At 46.5% G+C, this 17,705-nt stretch overlaps 3 protein-coding genes across 3 annotated transcripts; 1 reads left to right on the forward strand and 2 right to left on the reverse strand.

Annotated features, from left to right (window-relative positions):
• Positions 1 to 2,104: 2,104 nt before the first annotated feature.
• gpr12 (G protein-coupled receptor 12) lies at positions 2,105 to 4,589 on the reverse strand. Its single transcript, XM_069703621.1, has 2 exons — positions 4,425 to 4,589; positions 2,105 to 3,333 (listed from the first exon to the last, which is right to left on the reverse strand). Exon 2 carries the CDS (start codon positions 3,319 to 3,321, stop codon positions 2,293 to 2,295), a length of 1,029 nt encoding a protein of 342 aa, XP_069559722.1. The 5' UTR covers positions 3,322 to 3,333; positions 4,425 to 4,589; the 3' UTR covers positions 2,105 to 2,292.
• A 945-nt stretch (positions 4,590 to 5,534) lies between these two features.
• On the reverse strand, positions 5,535 to 11,887 carry usp12a (ubiquitin specific peptidase 12a). Its single transcript, XM_069703619.1, has 9 exons — positions 11,668 to 11,887; positions 10,440 to 10,520; positions 10,120 to 10,333; positions 9,696 to 9,931; positions 8,442 to 8,518; positions 7,722 to 7,805; positions 7,423 to 7,620; positions 6,581 to 6,659; positions 5,535 to 6,463 (listed from the first exon to the last, which is right to left on the reverse strand). Exons 1-9 carry the CDS (start codon positions 11,713 to 11,715, stop codon positions 6,362 to 6,364), a joined length of 1,119 nt encoding a protein of 372 aa, XP_069559720.1. The 5' UTR covers positions 11,716 to 11,887; the 3' UTR covers positions 5,535 to 6,361.
• Positions 11,888 to 12,914: 1,027 nt separating this feature from the next.
• On the forward strand, positions 12,915 to 15,655 carry rpl21 (ribosomal protein L21). The gene is made up of 6 exons (XM_069703622.1): positions 12,915 to 12,971; positions 13,628 to 13,706; positions 13,819 to 13,880; positions 14,315 to 14,427; positions 15,039 to 15,189; positions 15,528 to 15,655. Exons 2-6 carry the CDS (start codon positions 13,640 to 13,642, stop codon positions 15,615 to 15,617), a joined length of 483 nt encoding a protein of 160 aa, XP_069559723.1. The 5' UTR covers positions 12,915 to 12,971; positions 13,628 to 13,639; the 3' UTR covers positions 15,618 to 15,655.
• The last annotated feature ends 2,050 nt before the right edge of the window (positions 15,656 to 17,705 follow it).

The following is a 17,705-nucleotide window of genomic DNA, read 5'->3' on the forward strand; positions in this document are numbered from 1 at the left end:
GGAGGGGAGGGCGGGGGGGTCAACAGGACTCGATATTCCTCAGACCTGTATCACCCCACAGCCCAACCCCTGACAACGCAAGGAGACAGATTATGGTCCGCTGGAGCTGCTGGATCACACACACACACACACACACACACACACACACACATGCACACACCCAGAGGCCATGCAACTCATACCCGATGTACGAAAACACAGCTCCCGGATCAACGCACTGATATTTGAGGTTACGACACTCGGGGGCATTTCAGACGCTCACAGAAGGCAGAGGCAACGGAAAACAACGGTTCACAATGTTCACAGTTCATCCTGCGCGTGTGACGAATCATCAAAGCCCCGATTTTAGGTCGGGGGGGGGGGGAAACCAGCGGAGGAGCGAGGCAGTGGTGTCGCCGTGATGAATGCGTCGTTTGATCTCGTCCACTTGTTTTTTTTTGTTTTTCCCCCCCAGCCCGCGAGCGATTTATCCTACCACCTCTTTGAAGACGTATCAACGAAGCATCACGCGTACGAGCCCGTTCCCCGCAACGCATCCCCGCCGGAGCGGCCCGTCGTGGCGCTTCGCTGCAGGAAGAAGCCGTAGTGGAACGTGGACGTTATTGCTGTCCGAGTATTGCTTCACATCTAAAAAAAATAAATAAATAAAAATAACTACCGTTCATTGGCTAGTTATTGCTGACGTGATCTGAAGGAACAAGGAATCGTGTTTTTGGAGACCCAAAAAAAGATGACTGACTCAGAGCAGCTGATAAGCGACGACCGCGATCAAAGCCGAGCTGTAAGAACTCAAAACTTTTCCGAAAGCAAAACACGCGCAAAAATCCACCTTTTAAAAAAAAAAAAAAAAAAAAAAACTGGTGACCTTCAAGTGATGATTGTAGCTCTTCCGAGCGATTCATGAGGTACACTGGTACATTGTACATAAACGAAACTATTAGGGTCAGGATAACATCAGGAAACCATGGCTCATCCCCCCCCCCCGCAGCGACCCGTGTGACCTCCAACACAGGACTCGGGAGGAACGAAACGGGGATCTGTGCTTGTTGCATGCAAATTACAGCGAAGTCCGGCGTGCACACCTGCTATTATGGGGTTGAGCAAAAATGATTTCATAAATATAAACATATTAAGGTTCAATTGTATAATTTGGACTTTTTTGGGCTACTTATTTGATCAGGTCCCATTGGATACCTTTGAAGATGATGCGTCGACTTGACTTTAAAATGACTTATCGTTCAAATTTTTGTCGTTTAGGAGCACTCGCTCCGGGATTCAAGCAATCTGAGAAAGTGAAGGGGTATACGGTGAACTTACAGAATCCTACAGGCCTGTATACGGTTTGGTGCCCGGGAAATGGAGGAGGTGGTTAACGGGGGAGGAGAGGGAGAGGGGGGGGGAGGGGAGTCTCCTGGGGCTTTTTTTTTTTTTTTCCCTCGAGCCTCCTGACCCAACTAAGACACATTCACGCACAATCTAAAGACAAGAGAAGGAGATGATGAAAATGAGAGAGGCGAGGAGCAGGAGCAGGAGGAGGAGGAGGAGGAGAAGAAGCGGCTTGATTTCTCTCTGGGCGCCTGTTGAGGACGCAGAGCGCGGATCAGAGAGCGCCGGGGGTCTATTTATAGCCCTCCGCGGCTGTTTAGCTTTCGACGCACGTTCAGAGTGCAGCAGCAGAGCGCCGGGATGCTGCTCCAGACGGGCTTCACTGTGGAAATGCCCGCGTGTTCGGCCGCGGTCGCTTTCTCCTCCTCCTCCTCCTCCTCCTCTCTTCCTCTTCCCACTCCCCTCATCGCACACAAACTGGCGCGGCGTGGTTTTACGCGCACGCCAGCTCATAATTCCTCCCTCCCTACTCGAAGGAAAAGGAGCACGTGTCGACCGAGAGGCTCCGAGCGCCGTTAAGCGGACGCACGTCCTTGCGCACGGCCGCCGCCGCCGCCGCCCGGTGACGTGTGACGCACCCGGCGGCGCTCTGCAGAAATGAGGAAGGGCGTGGCGTTGGCTGAAAGGGAGGGGGCGGGGTGCAGCCGGCGTCGTTGGCCTTTTAGCGGGGAAGACGGGCGTGGTGGTGGTGAGTGTAACAAAGGAGGAGAATAAATAAATAAATAAATAAACGCCAGCTGCGAGAACTGACCGAAACTGCCTCTGCCGGTGACATCTCCCGCCGGGGCTGAAGCCACGGCCACTTCCCCTGACCCCCCCCCCCCCCCCGCCGCCGCCGCCGCTCTCTTTTCGAGGAGCCACAGCTGACCCAGGCCGCCTCTCTCTCGCCCGCCCGGGTCCGCTCGGTCAGACGTCGCTCGGGGTCCGCGCACGCTGGGCCACGCCGGCGGGCACGCAGCCGCAGCACACCAGCCACAGAGCCTTCTGGATCTCCTGGTTCCTGAAGGCGTAGATGACCGGGTTGATGACCGAGTTGTAGGTGGCGGGCACCAGCGTGGCGTAGGTGTAGAGCGGAGGGTAGGTGTAGTCCGCGATCAGCGAGTAGACGGTGAAGGGCATCCAGCAGGCGGCGAAGGTCCCCAGGATGATGGCCAGCGTGGACACGCCCTTCCGCGTGGTGACGTAGTGGGGCGTGGCGGCCAGGAAGTGGTGCTGCAGGGCGATCTGGTGGGCGTGTCGCATCACGATCTTGCAGATCTGCACGTAGAGCTGCAGCATGAGGCCGAAGAGCAGCAGGAAGGAGACGGACAGCACGGCGACGTTATTCTTCGTCAGGGGCCGCACCACGCTGCACGTGGCCTCCTCCGCCAGGCAGTTGACCCCCGTGACCGGCAGCAGGCCGAGGCACAGGGAGAGGCCCCACAGCAGCACGAGCATGGTGTAGGTGAAGGCCGCCGTCCGCTCGGAGTTGTAGGTGAGGGCGTAGTACAGCGAAAGGTAGCGGTCGATGGTGATGGCCAGCAAGCTGAACACGGAGGCGGAGAAGGAGGCCACCACCAGGCCCACGGTCAGCAGCTGGGCCGAGTCGGAGTGGAGCAAGTAGGCGCAGGTGAAGTGAAGCACGAGGCCCAGGCCGGCCAGCAGGTCGGCCAGCGCCAGGCTGCCGATCAGCAGGAACATGGGGGCCCTGAGCGCCGGGTTCTGCCAGATCACCAGCACCACCAGGGCGTTCTCGCAGGCTATCAGGGTTCCCGACGAGCACAGCACGATGTCCCAGGGGTTGACCAGCAGCGGCAGCTGGCTGGGCGGCAGAGAGTCCTCCGGCGCCAGCGTCCCCGGGCCGGTGCTGTTGTCCATCGGTCCGCCGCCTCCGCTGGCCCACGCTGTGGGGTCAGGAGTCGACCAGCTGGGGGTGACCGGTGGCTCTTCACTCATTGTGCCCCCCGTCTGAAATTGACACACACACACACACACACACACACACACACACACACACACACACACACACAAAAACACTGCTCACACTGATGGTAGGGCACACTTTAATGGGCAAAAAAAAAAAAAAAAAAAGGGCACGAGAAGTATCTGAAAGTGCATCTTTTGCGGGTTTTCAGCGGCGGAAGACAAAAACAAGGCCCGTTTCCCCTCCTGTCTGACCGCTGTACTGTGTCCAGGTCTGGAGTTGTGCTGTTTTTTTTTTTTTAGGACACATGTGTTACTCATTCCACAAACAGTCAAGGTTACACTGCGCATGTGGTACAGTTTGGAGGCCTACATTATGCAGGAGCACGCACAAATGTTAATGTTGCTGTTGTGCAACTCCCAACTAAAAACCTTGAGCTGGATCAAAAAACAACAACAACAACAACAACAAAAAGTCATCTGGTTTATTCTCATTCTCTTTTGAAATCATAAAATTGCAGCAGAAATGTAATGCACGGTTCTGCTGCTGCTGCTGCTCCATACAGTTAACAGGTAAGTGTTTTCCTCTGGGATTTAAACCCAAAGCCATTTATAACCGAGGCCTGGAGAGGGGAGAGGGGAGGGGGGGACCCGCGTGTAAAGAGCTCTGAGCGCTGTGGACACGGAAGGAATGCAAGAGGATATAACAAGAAAACCACAACGTGCTTTCGCAGCAGATTTCGGGGCCACGACAGCTCGATATCGATCACCCTCCACCGGGGACGGCAAGGAGTCTCTGCAGCTGCCGGCGACCGAAGTGCCGCTTCTCTAGTCTCCACGGCACGAGATGCGCACCCGTCGTGGAAATAAAGGCCGCTTCTCTACATGCATCTCACGCCGGTGGCCCCGGCGGTGCTGCTGTAACTCCCCCCCCCCACCCCCACCCATCCTCGTGCACCTTGCACGAGAGAAACACAGCGGCTGCTCCACGTCAGCAAAAGGATGCCAGAAGGAGGTGGAGGGGAGGGGAAAAAAACACACACACACACACACACACACACAAAAAAAATCCGGCTGCATTTTTCCAATGCAAGTCAAGGATGCTCATTCAATAATCCCGGTCCCTCCCAGCCTACCTTGACTCTGTGAGGTGACACTCCCCGTCTAGATGGAAGAACGACAGCCTTGTACTTCCATGTTACTGATAAGGGCGATGCAGCGCCGGCGGACAGAGACGCAGCTCGCGGGAGTATAAGGAGGAGGAGGGGGAGGGGGGTGACGGAGGAGGAAGAAGAAGAAGAAGAAGAAGGAGGAGGAGGAGAAGAAGAAAAGAGCGCGGAGCGGCTCTGCCGTTAACGGCGCATCGCCGTGGACTGCGGCTGTGCGGGGAGCAGCGAGAGGAGCAGCGGCGGAAGAGAAGACGAGGAGGTGTGTGTGTGTGCGCGCGTTTGAGGAGGAGAGGAGGGGTGGGTTGGAGGAGGGGGGGGGGGGGTCGATGATGAAGGAGGAGTCCCAAATGGGCCAGACTGCCAGAAACCGGGTTGAACTCCGTTAAAAGAGCTCGGATGTCTCGTCCGTGTTGTCTCGAGGACAAAGTCAGGTGTGAGTGTGTCCAGGTGTCCGCGCTTTAACAGTCAAACGCGTCTCTCCTCATCTAATAAGGTTTATTCCGGTCCGCGTGACCACGCGTGCTCCGGTGCACATAATCTGCGGCCTTTTTGTTGTTGTTGTTGTTGTTGTTGTTAAGTTTCAGCGATGTTTTGTTTTTGTTTTGCGGCCTGACTCTTGTTTCAGATATGAAGATGCTGGACGCAGAGACTCGCTCTCCTCCTGCGACGCCCTGCTATTCCTGTCCCGTCTGCGCTATTAACAGCAACCCTGATGTGTGCCACCAACCTTCTCCTCCCCTCCCTCCTCCCGTTTCTCCCACTCCAGTGTCCTCCATCTTCTCTTGTCGTGTCTCCTGCGGCGCTGCCTCCGGCGCACCTCGGCTGACCGGCTGACCTGCATCAGACCGCCGTCAGCTGACCGAGCAGCGCGTCGGCTTGTGCGCGGTTTTTTTTTGTGGTTTTTTTTCCAAAGCACCTGCGTTTATGGCTCTCCATGGATTAAAACCAGCTCCTGTTGCAGTGGGAAAGCGGGAGTACCAGGTAGCACCGCTAAGGGGCGACGTTGAGCCCCCCATACCCCCCGTGAGTCATCAGTGCGCACCTGTGGGACCCAGAAAAGAGAGCACACCCTGCTGCTTCAATCTTACTGGCTTTATTTCTTTTTCTTTAAAACAGAAAATGATCGTTTCACAATAGGCCTTTTCAAGCAAACCCTCACATTAAGCTTGCCAACACCTACAAAACAGTATCAAAAGTGCACCATAGTGTTAATACATCTTCTCAAGGTCTAACATTTTCCAATGATAATATTATCTTGTAATATTTATACAAATACCATTCTGTACACTGTAGAAATACACAGCCCAGTAAGTGGGACACCCTATTTCCCCCCCTCCCCCACCACCACCACTACCCCCACCCCGTCCTGCCTCCCTCCCTCCCTCACAGCCATGATCAAAAACATGATCCACTCTCAGTACATCTCAGTTCAGAGTGACATTGTGGGGTGGGGGGGGGGGGGGGTTAAGACACCCGGCCAATATTACATCATGTAAATTATTAAATACCCATTCACCCCACACCCAAAAGCAAAAACTAGAACGCCACTCATACAACCGACCAACGTCTGTACAACCCTCATTCAACGTCTTTAAAAACAATCAGTTTTCATTCAGTCGTCTCATTGTCCTGGTGGCGGCGGCGGCGGCAGCAGCGGCGGCGGCGGCAGCAGCGGATGAGGGGGTGAGGGCGGGGGGTTGGAGGGGACATGGAGGCCAGCAGGGTGAGCTGGTCGGTATAAGGGGGGGGGGAACTTCCAGGGCTGAGCTGCAGCGCCAAGTGCGTAAAAGCACAGGTCTGAATTAAGAGCTGCGCGGGGCAGCATTGGGCTGCTGTGGTGCGTTTACAGTCTCCCCACAAAGAGGGAACAGAGCGCGTCTCCTGGTTTCCGTGGCGAAGCACAGTTAGTCTCTGGACTGGTAAAACAGGATGTAGCCCGACTCCGAGTTCTTGGAAATCTCAGAAGTGAGACCGTAGAATTCTTCTATGGCCTGGGCGTCAATTTTCTACGAGAGTAGAAACGGAGAGCAGGGTTAGAAAAACAACACCAAAAAAAACGGAAGCGTTCAAAAATAAATGCTCGCTGTGAACACTAAATCAGACGCAGATCGACACGCACTCACCTCTACGATATCATCATCAAACAGCAACCAGAAGTCGTGACTTTTAACGATGGCAATGTAGTGACCTCTGTTTGGACCGCTGTAGAGAAATAAGGACGTTATTAGCCACGCGGTCAACTTTAACCTCGACCACCCGAAATTTAAAGGCTCCGCGCACCCAACTCGTGTCCCCACAGGCCACTTCTGAGGACCACGTGGACGCGTGAAGACACGTTCACCTCAGAAGAAATCAATATAAGGGCTCATTAATATGGCTCTTGGCCCCAAAAAAAAAAAAGAAAAAAAAAAGAGGAGGACCCAGTTGAACATCATTATTGTGCATCGTTATTTAATTCAACGTCGCAATACGTTTCCCTGCTCGGTCTTCAACCCAGGCCGACAGGAGTTCAGCTCGGAGGGAGACTTCGGACATCATTTACATCTGCAGGACTCCCCGCTCCAGACAGGTTTGACCTTTTAATATATTCTCCGTACTCTTATTATTCCTCTCGTAGAGTCACGGAAGGCTGCGGTCTGTTTCATGCACTCGCCGCGAAGCAGGGAAACACTTTCAATAAACACAGACAGTCTAACTCCCACTGACACGGAGAAGCAGTGCTGATAGGAAAAAAAAAAAAAAAGAAAAGAAAAAAGAAAAAAGAAGTGTGGCGGAGCCGCGCGATGTCGGTCTGCGTTTTGTCCCGCGAGACGGGTTTCAGATTGCGATGTGCCGTCGCCGAGGGGGCTCAAAACGCATTCTTATTATTAGAAACGACAAAAATGTGCCCGCGTGTCTTCCGGGGTTGCCGTGGCAACGGTCGGAGGCGTTACGCCCTCCGGGGCCGCGCGGTTCACCTACGCACCTCCCGCAGTGCACCACCACGGCGACCAGGTCGTACAACCTCTCGGGGTTGGTGGCGTCCCCGGAGGTGTTGAAGAGGCGCAGTTCCAGGGGGAAGACGACGCGATAGGACAGCTTGGTGTAGCGCTGCAGCTGCTCCATGTACTTAAAGCGCTTCAGGTGCAGAGCCAGGATCATCGGCAGCTTCTTCACACGCATCCTACGTTTTTAAAATAAATCAATCAAAAATACGAGAGACACATTATTTGAACGCAAAGTACATTTTAAAATCCCACATGATGAATGAGTCTTTATGCTGACCTCTTGTGTGCCTCCTGCTTGCTTCTACATTCTTCACAGTAGTATTTGTACTCGCTGCACAGCGTCTCTGTGTTACTGAAACCTCTGAGAGGACACACAAAAATAAAACATCCATATTTAACACACTGACTTCCGCTTTTGCTTCGAGGTTCGAAGAACTCCACTAATCATGAAAAAAAAAAAAAAAAAAAAAAATCATCTTTGCCCCAAACATGTCCAGCAGCCTCAAAGCAAACATCACACGGAAACAATACTTTGTGGAGTATTATTTGAAACGCATGCATGCAAATTTACATTTTTTTTTATAGTCGTTTACCTTTTCTAAAATTTAGACAGAATATTTTCAGCAGTGGAGAGATCCTGTTAAAAGTGGCAAAAACTTTCTCCATTTTTATCATTCTATTAACCAGAGTTACCTTTTCTTGATTTATATGGTCTTTGATTTTTGTTTAATTTGGTCTTTTAGATATCTGAAGGAGTAAAAAAAAAAATGTCCCTTTCAATTTCCCAAATCCCAAAGGGTGGACTCTTCAGACTATTTTTTTTTTTTTGGTCTGACCGATGGTCCAAAAGAGAAATTCAGTTTACTACAGTTTAAGACGAACACAGGCAGCACATGTTCCCCTTTGAGAGTCTGGAACCATGAAATACGAGTCGTTTTTCAAAAGAATTGCAGATCGTCGATCAGCTGCTAGTCCTGATGCAGCGGTGTTGCTTTACCTGAGGCAGTGTGTGATGGAGGTATTCTGTTCTACGTCCACAGAAAGGTCCAGAAAGTCCTCATCTTTGCTGCTTATCTGAGACAAAAAAAAAAAACATATAAAGACTTAGTCTGGAATAATACTGAGAACAGGTTCATGTGTTTACAGAACACAATGAGCATCACGGCAATACAAATTTTTTTTTTTTTTTTTTTAAACCTGACATCAGCAGCGGAATTAATTCACTTGGATGAAAAACGTGCTCAAAAGGACCAATTGACAGATTTCAAACCTTATCTTCGTCTATCCCGGCGATAGTATGAACAACGGAGACGCTTGTTGTTAATGTTCTCTTTGTCTCTGGGAAGCAGCTGCAAAATCGGTAATCTCGTGTCACTTGACAAGTGTGACCAAGTCGGTGGCCGGAAGAACTTCGGTTCGAGCCAACCGAGTCGGGTCTGGGTCGGCGTCTCTAAACACGACTGGCGATTACGTAACGGACGAGGACGCATTTGACAGCGTTTTGGCCGAGTCGGACATTCAGTCGTATCGACTGCGGCTGCGGTCGCGCCGCGAGACGATACGGTCGGCGGGAATCGTCCAGAAAGTGCGCTGCCAAAGCGACGACGGGTGGCGCCTTTGCTCAGACGGCCCTCTGAAGCCGACGGGAACTGAATCATTCTGCTGCAATGAATTTCAAGCGTGGGCGGTTTATGTTGGATGATGTTGCTGAAGCCGACGAGAGAGAGAGAGAGAGAGAGAGAGAGAGAGAGAGAGAGAGCTGCGCGTGAGTTAATATGCATGAAAGTTTTACTCCTGACCTGGCCAGAGACCTTCTTCACGATACCGAAGATAAACCGGAAAAGACGACTAAGACCAGCCTGGCTGAGGGCAGACGACCGCTCGTGAGTATTTCGTCGCTTGACACTCTTTTTTTTGTTTGTTGTCCGAGCGATTTCCTTCGACACGTTGTGTTGTTTGTGTTTACAACAGATGCTAATTTCTCAGTATCTGTTCGGTACGAGTAGCTTCCCGATAAATAACCATCTTCTTTGGTGTCTTTTGCTCCCAGGCAAACAATATCGTTAGCCTGCGTTACGTTTTATTGTTCATTGGACAAGAGGAGAGACTTTAAAAAAAAAAAAAAATTTAAAAAGGGGAACGGACACACTGAAACTCACGCACTGCATCCTGGTACATGTAGTTACTCTCTTTGTGAGACAGACAGGTTTGGTGGGTGAATACAAATGAAAACGGCGGTGAAGCATCTCACCGTTTCACAGGTGAGACAGCGGGTCTCGTTGGTGAGAGTGCCTTGGAAGATCTCGTGGACCCAGGTGGGAGCGGGCGTGGCGTTGCTGTTGTTGTTCTGGGAGTCCAACGTGCCGTTGGCGAGGCGACCATTGGTCTTCTCCTGCTTCCTCTCCTCCTGAAGCAGATCCGCGATGGTGTTGAGCAGGTAGTTCAGGAACTCGTGGGCATCCTGCTGCATGTAGTTGTCAAACAGCTCTGAGGAATAAAAGGGAGAGACTTTAGAGTTGTAATTCAGCTTTTCTACAAGTACAGCAGGTACAACAGGATGTTCTGGCTGTTTTAGTGTCTGCAGGATTGAGCGGCCGTTAAAAGTGACGGTTTCACGCGTCTACGGCTTCTTTTGAACACACCAAATCTTCCTACGTCGATCAGTTTCCTCTCACCGTTCTCCTTACGCAGCCGCGTGATGAACTTCTTGGGTGGTATGACGCCCACTTTCCTCTTCTGGTTGGCAATACTGTGGAACAGGTCCGCCAGGCAGGTGAGCAGGTTCTCCTTCCGCCGCGGCTGACTGCGGTACGCCAAGATCTTCTCCCGGAACGGCCGGCAGAAGTACAGAGCCTGCAGCACCGAGTTGCAGTAACAGGTGTTCCCAAACTAAAAATCACATGAAGCGCACGGGAGAATCAGTTGGGAGCATCTATCAGGAGGAAATGGATCCAAAAAAAAAAAAAGTCTGCACAGTGCATCATTCATAACTTACGTTGACCAGACCAAAGTAGTGCTCATTGACAGGAAACTGCTCAGATCCAATCTCTTTCTCCAGAGCAGAGGCATTGGCGCCCTTTAAATGCACAAAGCAAACATATCGCTTATTTTCCTCAGACAAGATAAACTCTTGATTTCGCTTTCACTTTTACATCAGCACCACTAGTGCATTAGATTTCAGCAGTTTGACATTTTCAAGGTCATTATTTGCTGCAATAAAACAGGAGACTAACGAGCGCTTTAAACTCAAACACTACACATTTCCCCCCCTTACCACCTTCACTGGGTCCTTTTTTTTATTTTATTTTTTTACCATTAGAGCTAAAAGTCCGTATTATTATTATTATTTTTCACCACCTGACAGTAAAGGTACTCTGTCCCTGTCCAGCACTTACACACATCCCAGGAAGCTTTGAAACGTAAACCTCGGCCGGGATTGGAGGAAAAATAAATATATATATATAAATAAATAAAAATTGCATGTGTCAGCAGCACAGAAAATATTCAGAGGGTTTCTGAAGTTTGCAGAAGACACGGGGGTGTATATTCCTCCTGTAGGGTTTTTTTTTTTAAACGGTGTGTAGACAGCAACAAACCGTGCAGTGGACATGGACATGGACATGGTCCACAACTGCGCAGCTAATGTTAAAACCATGTCGTCATTGCCTGCGTTAATAATATCTGGTAGTTTGCCAGAGGCCGAGACACCAACTTAGCTTTTCTTTTTCTCCCAATGCCCCCTCCCCCCCCTCCCCCACCCTAACCCGTACGGAGGATAAATCGTCGTCCGGTCCGAAGTCACGCAGCGTTTTTATCCAGCTGTGCTCCAGTTGTTGGCAAAGCTGCACCGCTGGTTTAGCTTTCTAGTTACCTTAGCTCGTTAGCGGCGGATCTCAGCTGCAGGCGGGTGCGCTGTCACCGTGCTGCAGCTGAGATACACACACACACACATATATATATATATATATATATATGTATATGTGTGTGTGTGTGTAAAACTAAATAAGTCGCCGGGCTACGAGTTGAACACGGTCAACACGGTGTTTATCAAGAAGAGAGAGGAAGGCTCGGCTAAGGACGGGAAACTGCTTAGCTAGCACAGACACCAGAATTAACGTGTATAAATCACACGGGTTTAAAAAAAAAAAAAAATAAAAAAAAAAAAAACCCAGCCAATAACAAGGAAGTCCCGGGTTCGGTACCACCTTCCAGGTCGGACTCACCATGGTACAAAAAGAGGCAAATTTGGAGACTGTCATTAGGATTTCCATTCGACTAACGCCATCTTCCGCCGACACCGCCGCGCGCTCGAGGACTGAGCTGACTCCCCTCGTGACGGCGGGCTGGCGGTTCTGCTGCGCTCGCGACGGGAAAAGGCGCAACGGGCGCGAGAGCGTTCGCTGCTTGTCGCTTCCGTCTTCGGTCAAATCGCGCTCGTGGGAAACGGCCGCTCGTCGGTACGCTGTCTAATACCGTTCAAGTTAAGCCTTGCCTTAAATGTCGCGCATGCGCACCGCGTCAATAGTTGCGTGTGACGCGTAAGTGCCCCAACGTATAATTTTTTTTATTTTTTTTATTTTTTTTTAACCTGTTTCTAGTGAAAATAACTTTTTACAAATTAAATAAAAAATAAAAACACTCAAGAATTATTATTTCCTATTTCCTAATAAACGAACCGCCGATTTACTGTTGACTTAGATAGAAACGTACATACTTACATACGGTGGTGGATCGAAACGAAGTTAAATTTGAGATAATTGTACTTTACTTGACTATTTCCTTTTTATACAACAATACTTCTCCTCCACTAAATCTCAGAGGCAAAATATTGTAATTTTTTTTTACCCCCACTACATTTGTCTAACAGCTTTAGTTCATTTTAAGATGACAGTTTTTCATATTAGATGCCCCCTTGTGTTTAAGAGAAATCGCCTACTTTTTAAGATGAATAAACTACTTTTAAACAACAACAAAAAAAACACGGATTTGCTGTAAAATGCATTGTTTTTCTGACTTTTTTTTTTAGAGCTATGTGGTTCTTACTGAGCAGAAACAATACACACATATAATGACCTTATGGAGTATGACACATTACTGTAAATTAAACGAACCCAGAGTTGGCTACTTAAAGTTTAAAATTAGCACGACCTTAAATAAATACAGCACTAAAAAAAAAACACATTAATTTAACTGTAATATTAAAATACCTTATAATAAAACTCTGGCAGTAAGTATTTACGACAGACTGTGTACTTTGAGACCTTAACTGCATTTATAAAAGTCTGCAAGACTTTAATTTGGAGCGGAGTATTTTCACAGTGTGGTATTCGTACTTTTCTTAAGTAAAGGACATACCACTACTGTTTATTTGTTTTTAATAACACGTAGGCCCACTTGTTACGCCTTTAGGCTCAGTCAATTTAGGTCAGGCAAAATCCCGGTCTGCCTGAATTGTATTTCACGAGGCGGAGTTTGAGGACCTCGGATCTCTCTTTCCGCCGTACCCGCCATCTTGTAGAGACCGGGGGTAAGATGTTCTCCGTGAAAATTATATATTTCTACTTGAATATTGCCCACTTCGTTGACAATTACGTGCATATACGCAGTGCAGATATTTCCTTACACCATGTTGGGTTATTATTGGATGGAAAAAAGCGGTAGCTGAGAGTGAAATTGTCCGTTTAAAGCGAGCAGCGTGGCTCCCCATGTGGGCCTGCTCGGCTCAAGAGTCGTTTTCAGTGTCAGTATTTTCCTGAATCTCTAAATGCTGCTGAAACCCGCTGTTTTTCTTTATTCTTCTGTCCTTTACAACATAATCTAATAACAAGAGGCCCCTGTTAACCTGCACGTAGATGTCTTTCATAATACTGCCGTTAGCAGCTTTGCTAAATTGCTCTAAATCTAATAACACCGGTGTGTTTTTATTTTTTATTTTTCTTTGCGTTACTGACAGATAAACTTAAACTAGTTTTGTTGTGATTCACTTGGACCAGCTGTTCAGTCGCGATTAGCTCTTTTTTTATTTTTTTTATTTAGTCCGATAAATAAATAATAATACAAAAAAAAAATATATAAAAACCAGACTCCTATATTGACGTCTCATTTTAAACTCGATGGGTGATGTTTACATTTTAAAGGGAAATCTTCGGCCTCCGTCGTGACTCCCGTTTTATTTCTCCCCAGTAATCAGGCATCATGACGAACACCAGAGGCAAGAGGAGGGGGACCAGGTACATGTTCAGCCGGCCCTTCCGCAAGCATGGTGAGTGCAATTTAAAGTTAAATCATTGAATCAGGCTGCACCGTTCAGTTAACCAGGTTTTTGTTTGTTTGTTTACAAGACCTGAACTAAGCTGTCTTTGTGTTCTGTAAAGGCCCGATCCCTCTGTCCACATACATGCGCATCTACAAGAAGGGCGACATCGTTGACATCAAGGTAGGACACAGAAAAGACTTGAATTATGTGGTTCAGTGGCATTGACATGGGTTTAAATTAAACTACTTTGCAGAATCGAGCTTAAATATTGTTGAGTTATTTGTTAAAATGCCCAGAGCGAAATGTAAGGTTCCTTTTTTTTTTTTATATTATAATATTAGTAAACTTAATAAGCAGTCTTGCTGAAAAATTTAATCTTGTATCATAAAGTGCTGTAACTGAAATTTTGTTTTTTTTATCTGCCAAAACAAAGCAAATGCTAATTATTTGTGCATCAAAGTAAATATTTACCAATTCACTCAGGGAGTGGCGCGCTCACCCTGTTTTGCTTCAGTTGGTTTTGTGCTGTTGTGACCTAACAGGAAAAAAAGGATTAAATGGTGATTTCTGAATTTGTTATCGTTGTGACGTTGTCAAATGTGATTTCTTTCCAGGGCACAGGTACCATTCAGAAAGGAATGCCTCATAAATGCTACCACGGCAAGACAGGACGTGTCTACAATGTAACCCAACATGCTGTCGGCATCATTGTCAACAAGCAGGTCAAGTAAGTATGAAAATGGCCTTTGTGCTGTGGCATAATGTGATTATGTGAACTTGTGTGTCTTTGAGCTGGCACACACCAGAGGACATAAAACTCCTCCAAAGTAAAAGCATTTCATGTTTAGTTGAATTGATTCATGAGCCAGTGAACGACTCAAAATGAAAGAAAACCAACCCGGTGTGATTTCTTGAGTCTCGGATTAGTTAAGGCTGATTATGTAAAAGATTATTGTCCCATTAAAAGATGTCCAGTTGCAATCTTAAGAAAACATTCTGAGCATCTTGAAATTTTGTCTGGAAAATAAAAACGCCGGTCTTTAGTCTCTGGTGTGTGTTTGGTCATAGACTTCATTTAGTGAGCGGGATGGTAACCCCATCTACACTTTGCCACCAGGAACCTCTCTGTCCTCAGTGGTCATTCATGTGGGGGAAAATAGTTCATCCTTAAGCAACCCAGCCTAACTTCCTGTTTTGTCCTGGGCTTGTATTGAGGAGACAACCGAGTAGTTCAGATATTAAAACAGTTTTGTTTAAAACATTGTTCAGTTTTTTTTTTATTATTTATTATTTATTTTTTATGTATTTCATATGAATTCATCTTTCTGTCTCTCACAGAGGAAAGATCCTGGCCAAGAGGATTAATGTGCGCATTGAGCATGTGAAGCACTCAAAGAGCAGAGACAGTTTCTTGCAGCGCGTCAAAGCGAACGAGAGCAAGAAGCTGGAGGCCAAGCAGAAGGGCAGCTGGGTGGAGCTGAAGCGCCAGGTAACGCATCTGAAATGACTCCTTTCCTTTTATTGTGGGCAACTTCAATTGACTTTAGTGTAATGGATGAATAGGGGATCTTCCATATGTGCTGCTAAACATGTTCTGATAAGGAATTGATTATGTTCCCAAGGATGAGACCAAGTGAATTTATCCAGCCTCTCTGTGAGCACATATCAAATTAAAACCACTGAAAATCTGTTCAACAAAATGTCTGGAAAATATCAAACTTGAGGGTCAACGTGTCACGGTGTTATAATTTCTATGATGAATGCAGTTGGCCTCAATATGACTTTTGAGTCCCTGAGAATTTCTTTCTGTTGTTCTCGCCTCCTCAGCCTGCTCCTCCCCGTGAGGCTCACTTTGTCAGCACCAAGAAAAACGAGCCCCAGCTGCTGGAGCCCATCCCCTACGAGTTCATGGCATAAAGTGCTCAACAAAATTAAAACAAATATTTGTACACATGCTCCCTGTCCTGTTGTCGTCTTTTCACACATTTTATAAAGTGGCATGATGGGCCGTCACTCGGTGATGATTCTCCTCCTTTGATTGCTCAAAAATGAAATCAAATGCACTTTTTATTTCACCGGCGATCTGAGAGTGAGCGGTACCCATGTCACAAGCACGCACACCTGCACACCTGCATCTGCCAGGTCCACAGAACCAAACAGATTTCCCATCAATACATGGTGTCATTGAACAGCAGTGAATAAGGCACAGTAGGTGTATTTAGATCTTTCAGTAAATGTAGTAGCACACGGAGACAATACTTTGTCAAGTGGATGTCGTGCATTAAAACAGTTCTGCAGAAACATGCCAGTGTACTGAAATTATAAAACGCAAAAGTATTGGATTTAAGTCAAAGTAACTTGAGAGTATCTAGTCATAAATACAAAAGTAGCTTGTTTACTGGTTTTTATACTAATTTTTAGGACTTCAACTAAGCACTATTTTTATCACTGATAAATTGGTTTGTATAAATTCAGAATAGTAACATACAGTCAGTTACGCAGATCCCAACTCGACACCTTCACAATGTTTTATTAAATCTATAGTTAAAACCATAAAATGAGTCAATTAAAAAATAACGCACCAAATCTTTACATTGAAGAATTAGAAATCAATAAATTTTGAGCCTTTGCATTTAAAACAAGTTATCTAAATAAGTAATTCAGTCAATCAATGTATTGAGTCAGGTAAACACCATTCGTGTTTACTGTAGCGATAAATGTAGAGGTGTTAAAAAGAATAAACTGACTTGAAATTAAACCACTAAAGTTCAAGTATCTTAAATTTAAGTACAGCTTCAATCTCAGTCGAAGTCGTATCCAATAACTGAAAACACTTGTGTTGTCATGCAGAACCTTTAAAACTAACCCGCTAAAGCTGTTAGAAAATACATATCTAAAGTCAACAGGCTCTGAAAAACTCCTACTTTCAGCTGTGTGCATTTTCCAGTGACTCCAAAAAGGTTTTTACATATTTTTTTTCTCAGGGAGAATTTTCTTAACCCAAAAAGGAACACTTTCTCCTTCACTTAGATTCATTCATTGGACAGCAGCGTTGGAAAAGTGTAACCTGAAGAGGAACCGCTAGTTAAAGCGGTTAGAAAAATGTAGTGAAGTGGAAGTATAAAGTTGCAGGAAATACTCAACTAAAGTACAAGTACATAGAATGTTTTACTTTAGTACTTGAGTAAAAGTACTTAGTTACATTCCAGCTCTGTCAACGCCACAGGTAAATTGAGTGTTTACTGTTCGTGCAGTAGGGGGCAGTGTTGACCAGAATCTGTGCTAACTATGATGTCTTTGCTGCAGGACAGCAAATGTCCTGAAGAATAATGTAGTTTAATAGGCAGAGTAGAAATGTATCATAATTAAACTTCCTTAAATTGTAATAATGTTCGATATCATCACAGACAGTGTTACAGTATATCTATGACTTCAGCTGTGATCGTTGTGGGTGTAAAGTGGCAAGGCAGACCATGATTCAGCATTTCTATTAAACACATGTTTGGTATCTCCTGCACATCTGTCACAATTCTTTCATGGGTGTAGTTATTCTGTTATCTTGTTATTTACATATTAGAGAGGTGGAAATATATTTTATACCGTGTTAAAATCCGTGGTAGAGAAGCTATTTCATACACGTTTAAATTTGTCCTACATACTTACAAACATAATTTAATTGGCCCTTTTTTAGATAAGAATCAATACGTGCATTTTAGTGAAAAGTAAAGTGAAACAAAAAGACCATATTGTGTACTAAAAGAAACAATCAGGTCAAATCTACAATTCTGATGAGTAAAAAAATGTCCTTTATAGCAATAATTAAGATATTATCTGTCGAAATGATCGTAGATATCTGAAATCTACGTCTTGTCCTTCGTCAAAGTATTAATTTTAGACATGCACAATCCACTTTTGACCTGTCAAAGCACAATTAGGACATGACAGTACTTATACACTTACTTATAATATCTTTATGCTTTATGGATGATCAGTTACAATTAACTA

The sequence above is a fragment of the Brachyistius frenatus genome, unplaced genomic scaffold, assembly GCF_029030835.1.
Source record: "Brachyistius frenatus isolate BFR_SWC_R1_liver_20210118 unplaced genomic scaffold, ASM2903083v1 Contig_47, whole genome shotgun sequence".
NCBI classification, from domain to species: Eukaryota; Metazoa; Chordata; class Actinopteri; family Embiotocidae; genus Brachyistius; species Brachyistius frenatus.

Coding starts and splice junctions, on each gene's coding strand:
- rpl21 (XM_069703622.1), top strand. CDS start 13,640: ATGACGAACACCAGAGGCAAGAGGAGGGGGACCAGGTACATGTTCAGC. Junction 13,881..14,314: donor GCGACATCGTTGACATCAAG/GTAGGACACAGA, acceptor ATTTCTTTCCAG/GGCACAGGTACCATTCAGAA. Junction 15,190..15,527: donor GGGTGGAGCTGAAGCGCCAG/GTAACGCATCTG, acceptor TCGCCTCCTCAG/CCTGCTCCTCCCCGTGAGGC.
- usp12a (XM_069703619.1), bottom strand. CDS start 11,715: ATGGAAATCCTAATGACAGTCTCCAAATTTGCCTCTTTTTGTACCATG. Junction 10,521..11,667: donor TTGCCTCTTTTTGTACCATG/GTGAGTCCGACC, acceptor GTGCATTTAAAG/GGCGCCAATGCCTCTGCTCT. Junction 6,464..6,580: donor TTGATGATGATATCGTAGAG/GTGAGTGCGTGT, acceptor CTACTCTCGTAG/AAAATTGACGCCCAGGCCAT.
- gpr12 (XM_069703621.1), bottom strand. CDS start 3,321: ATGAGTGAAGAGCCACCGGTCACCCCCAGCTGGTCGACTCCTGACCCC.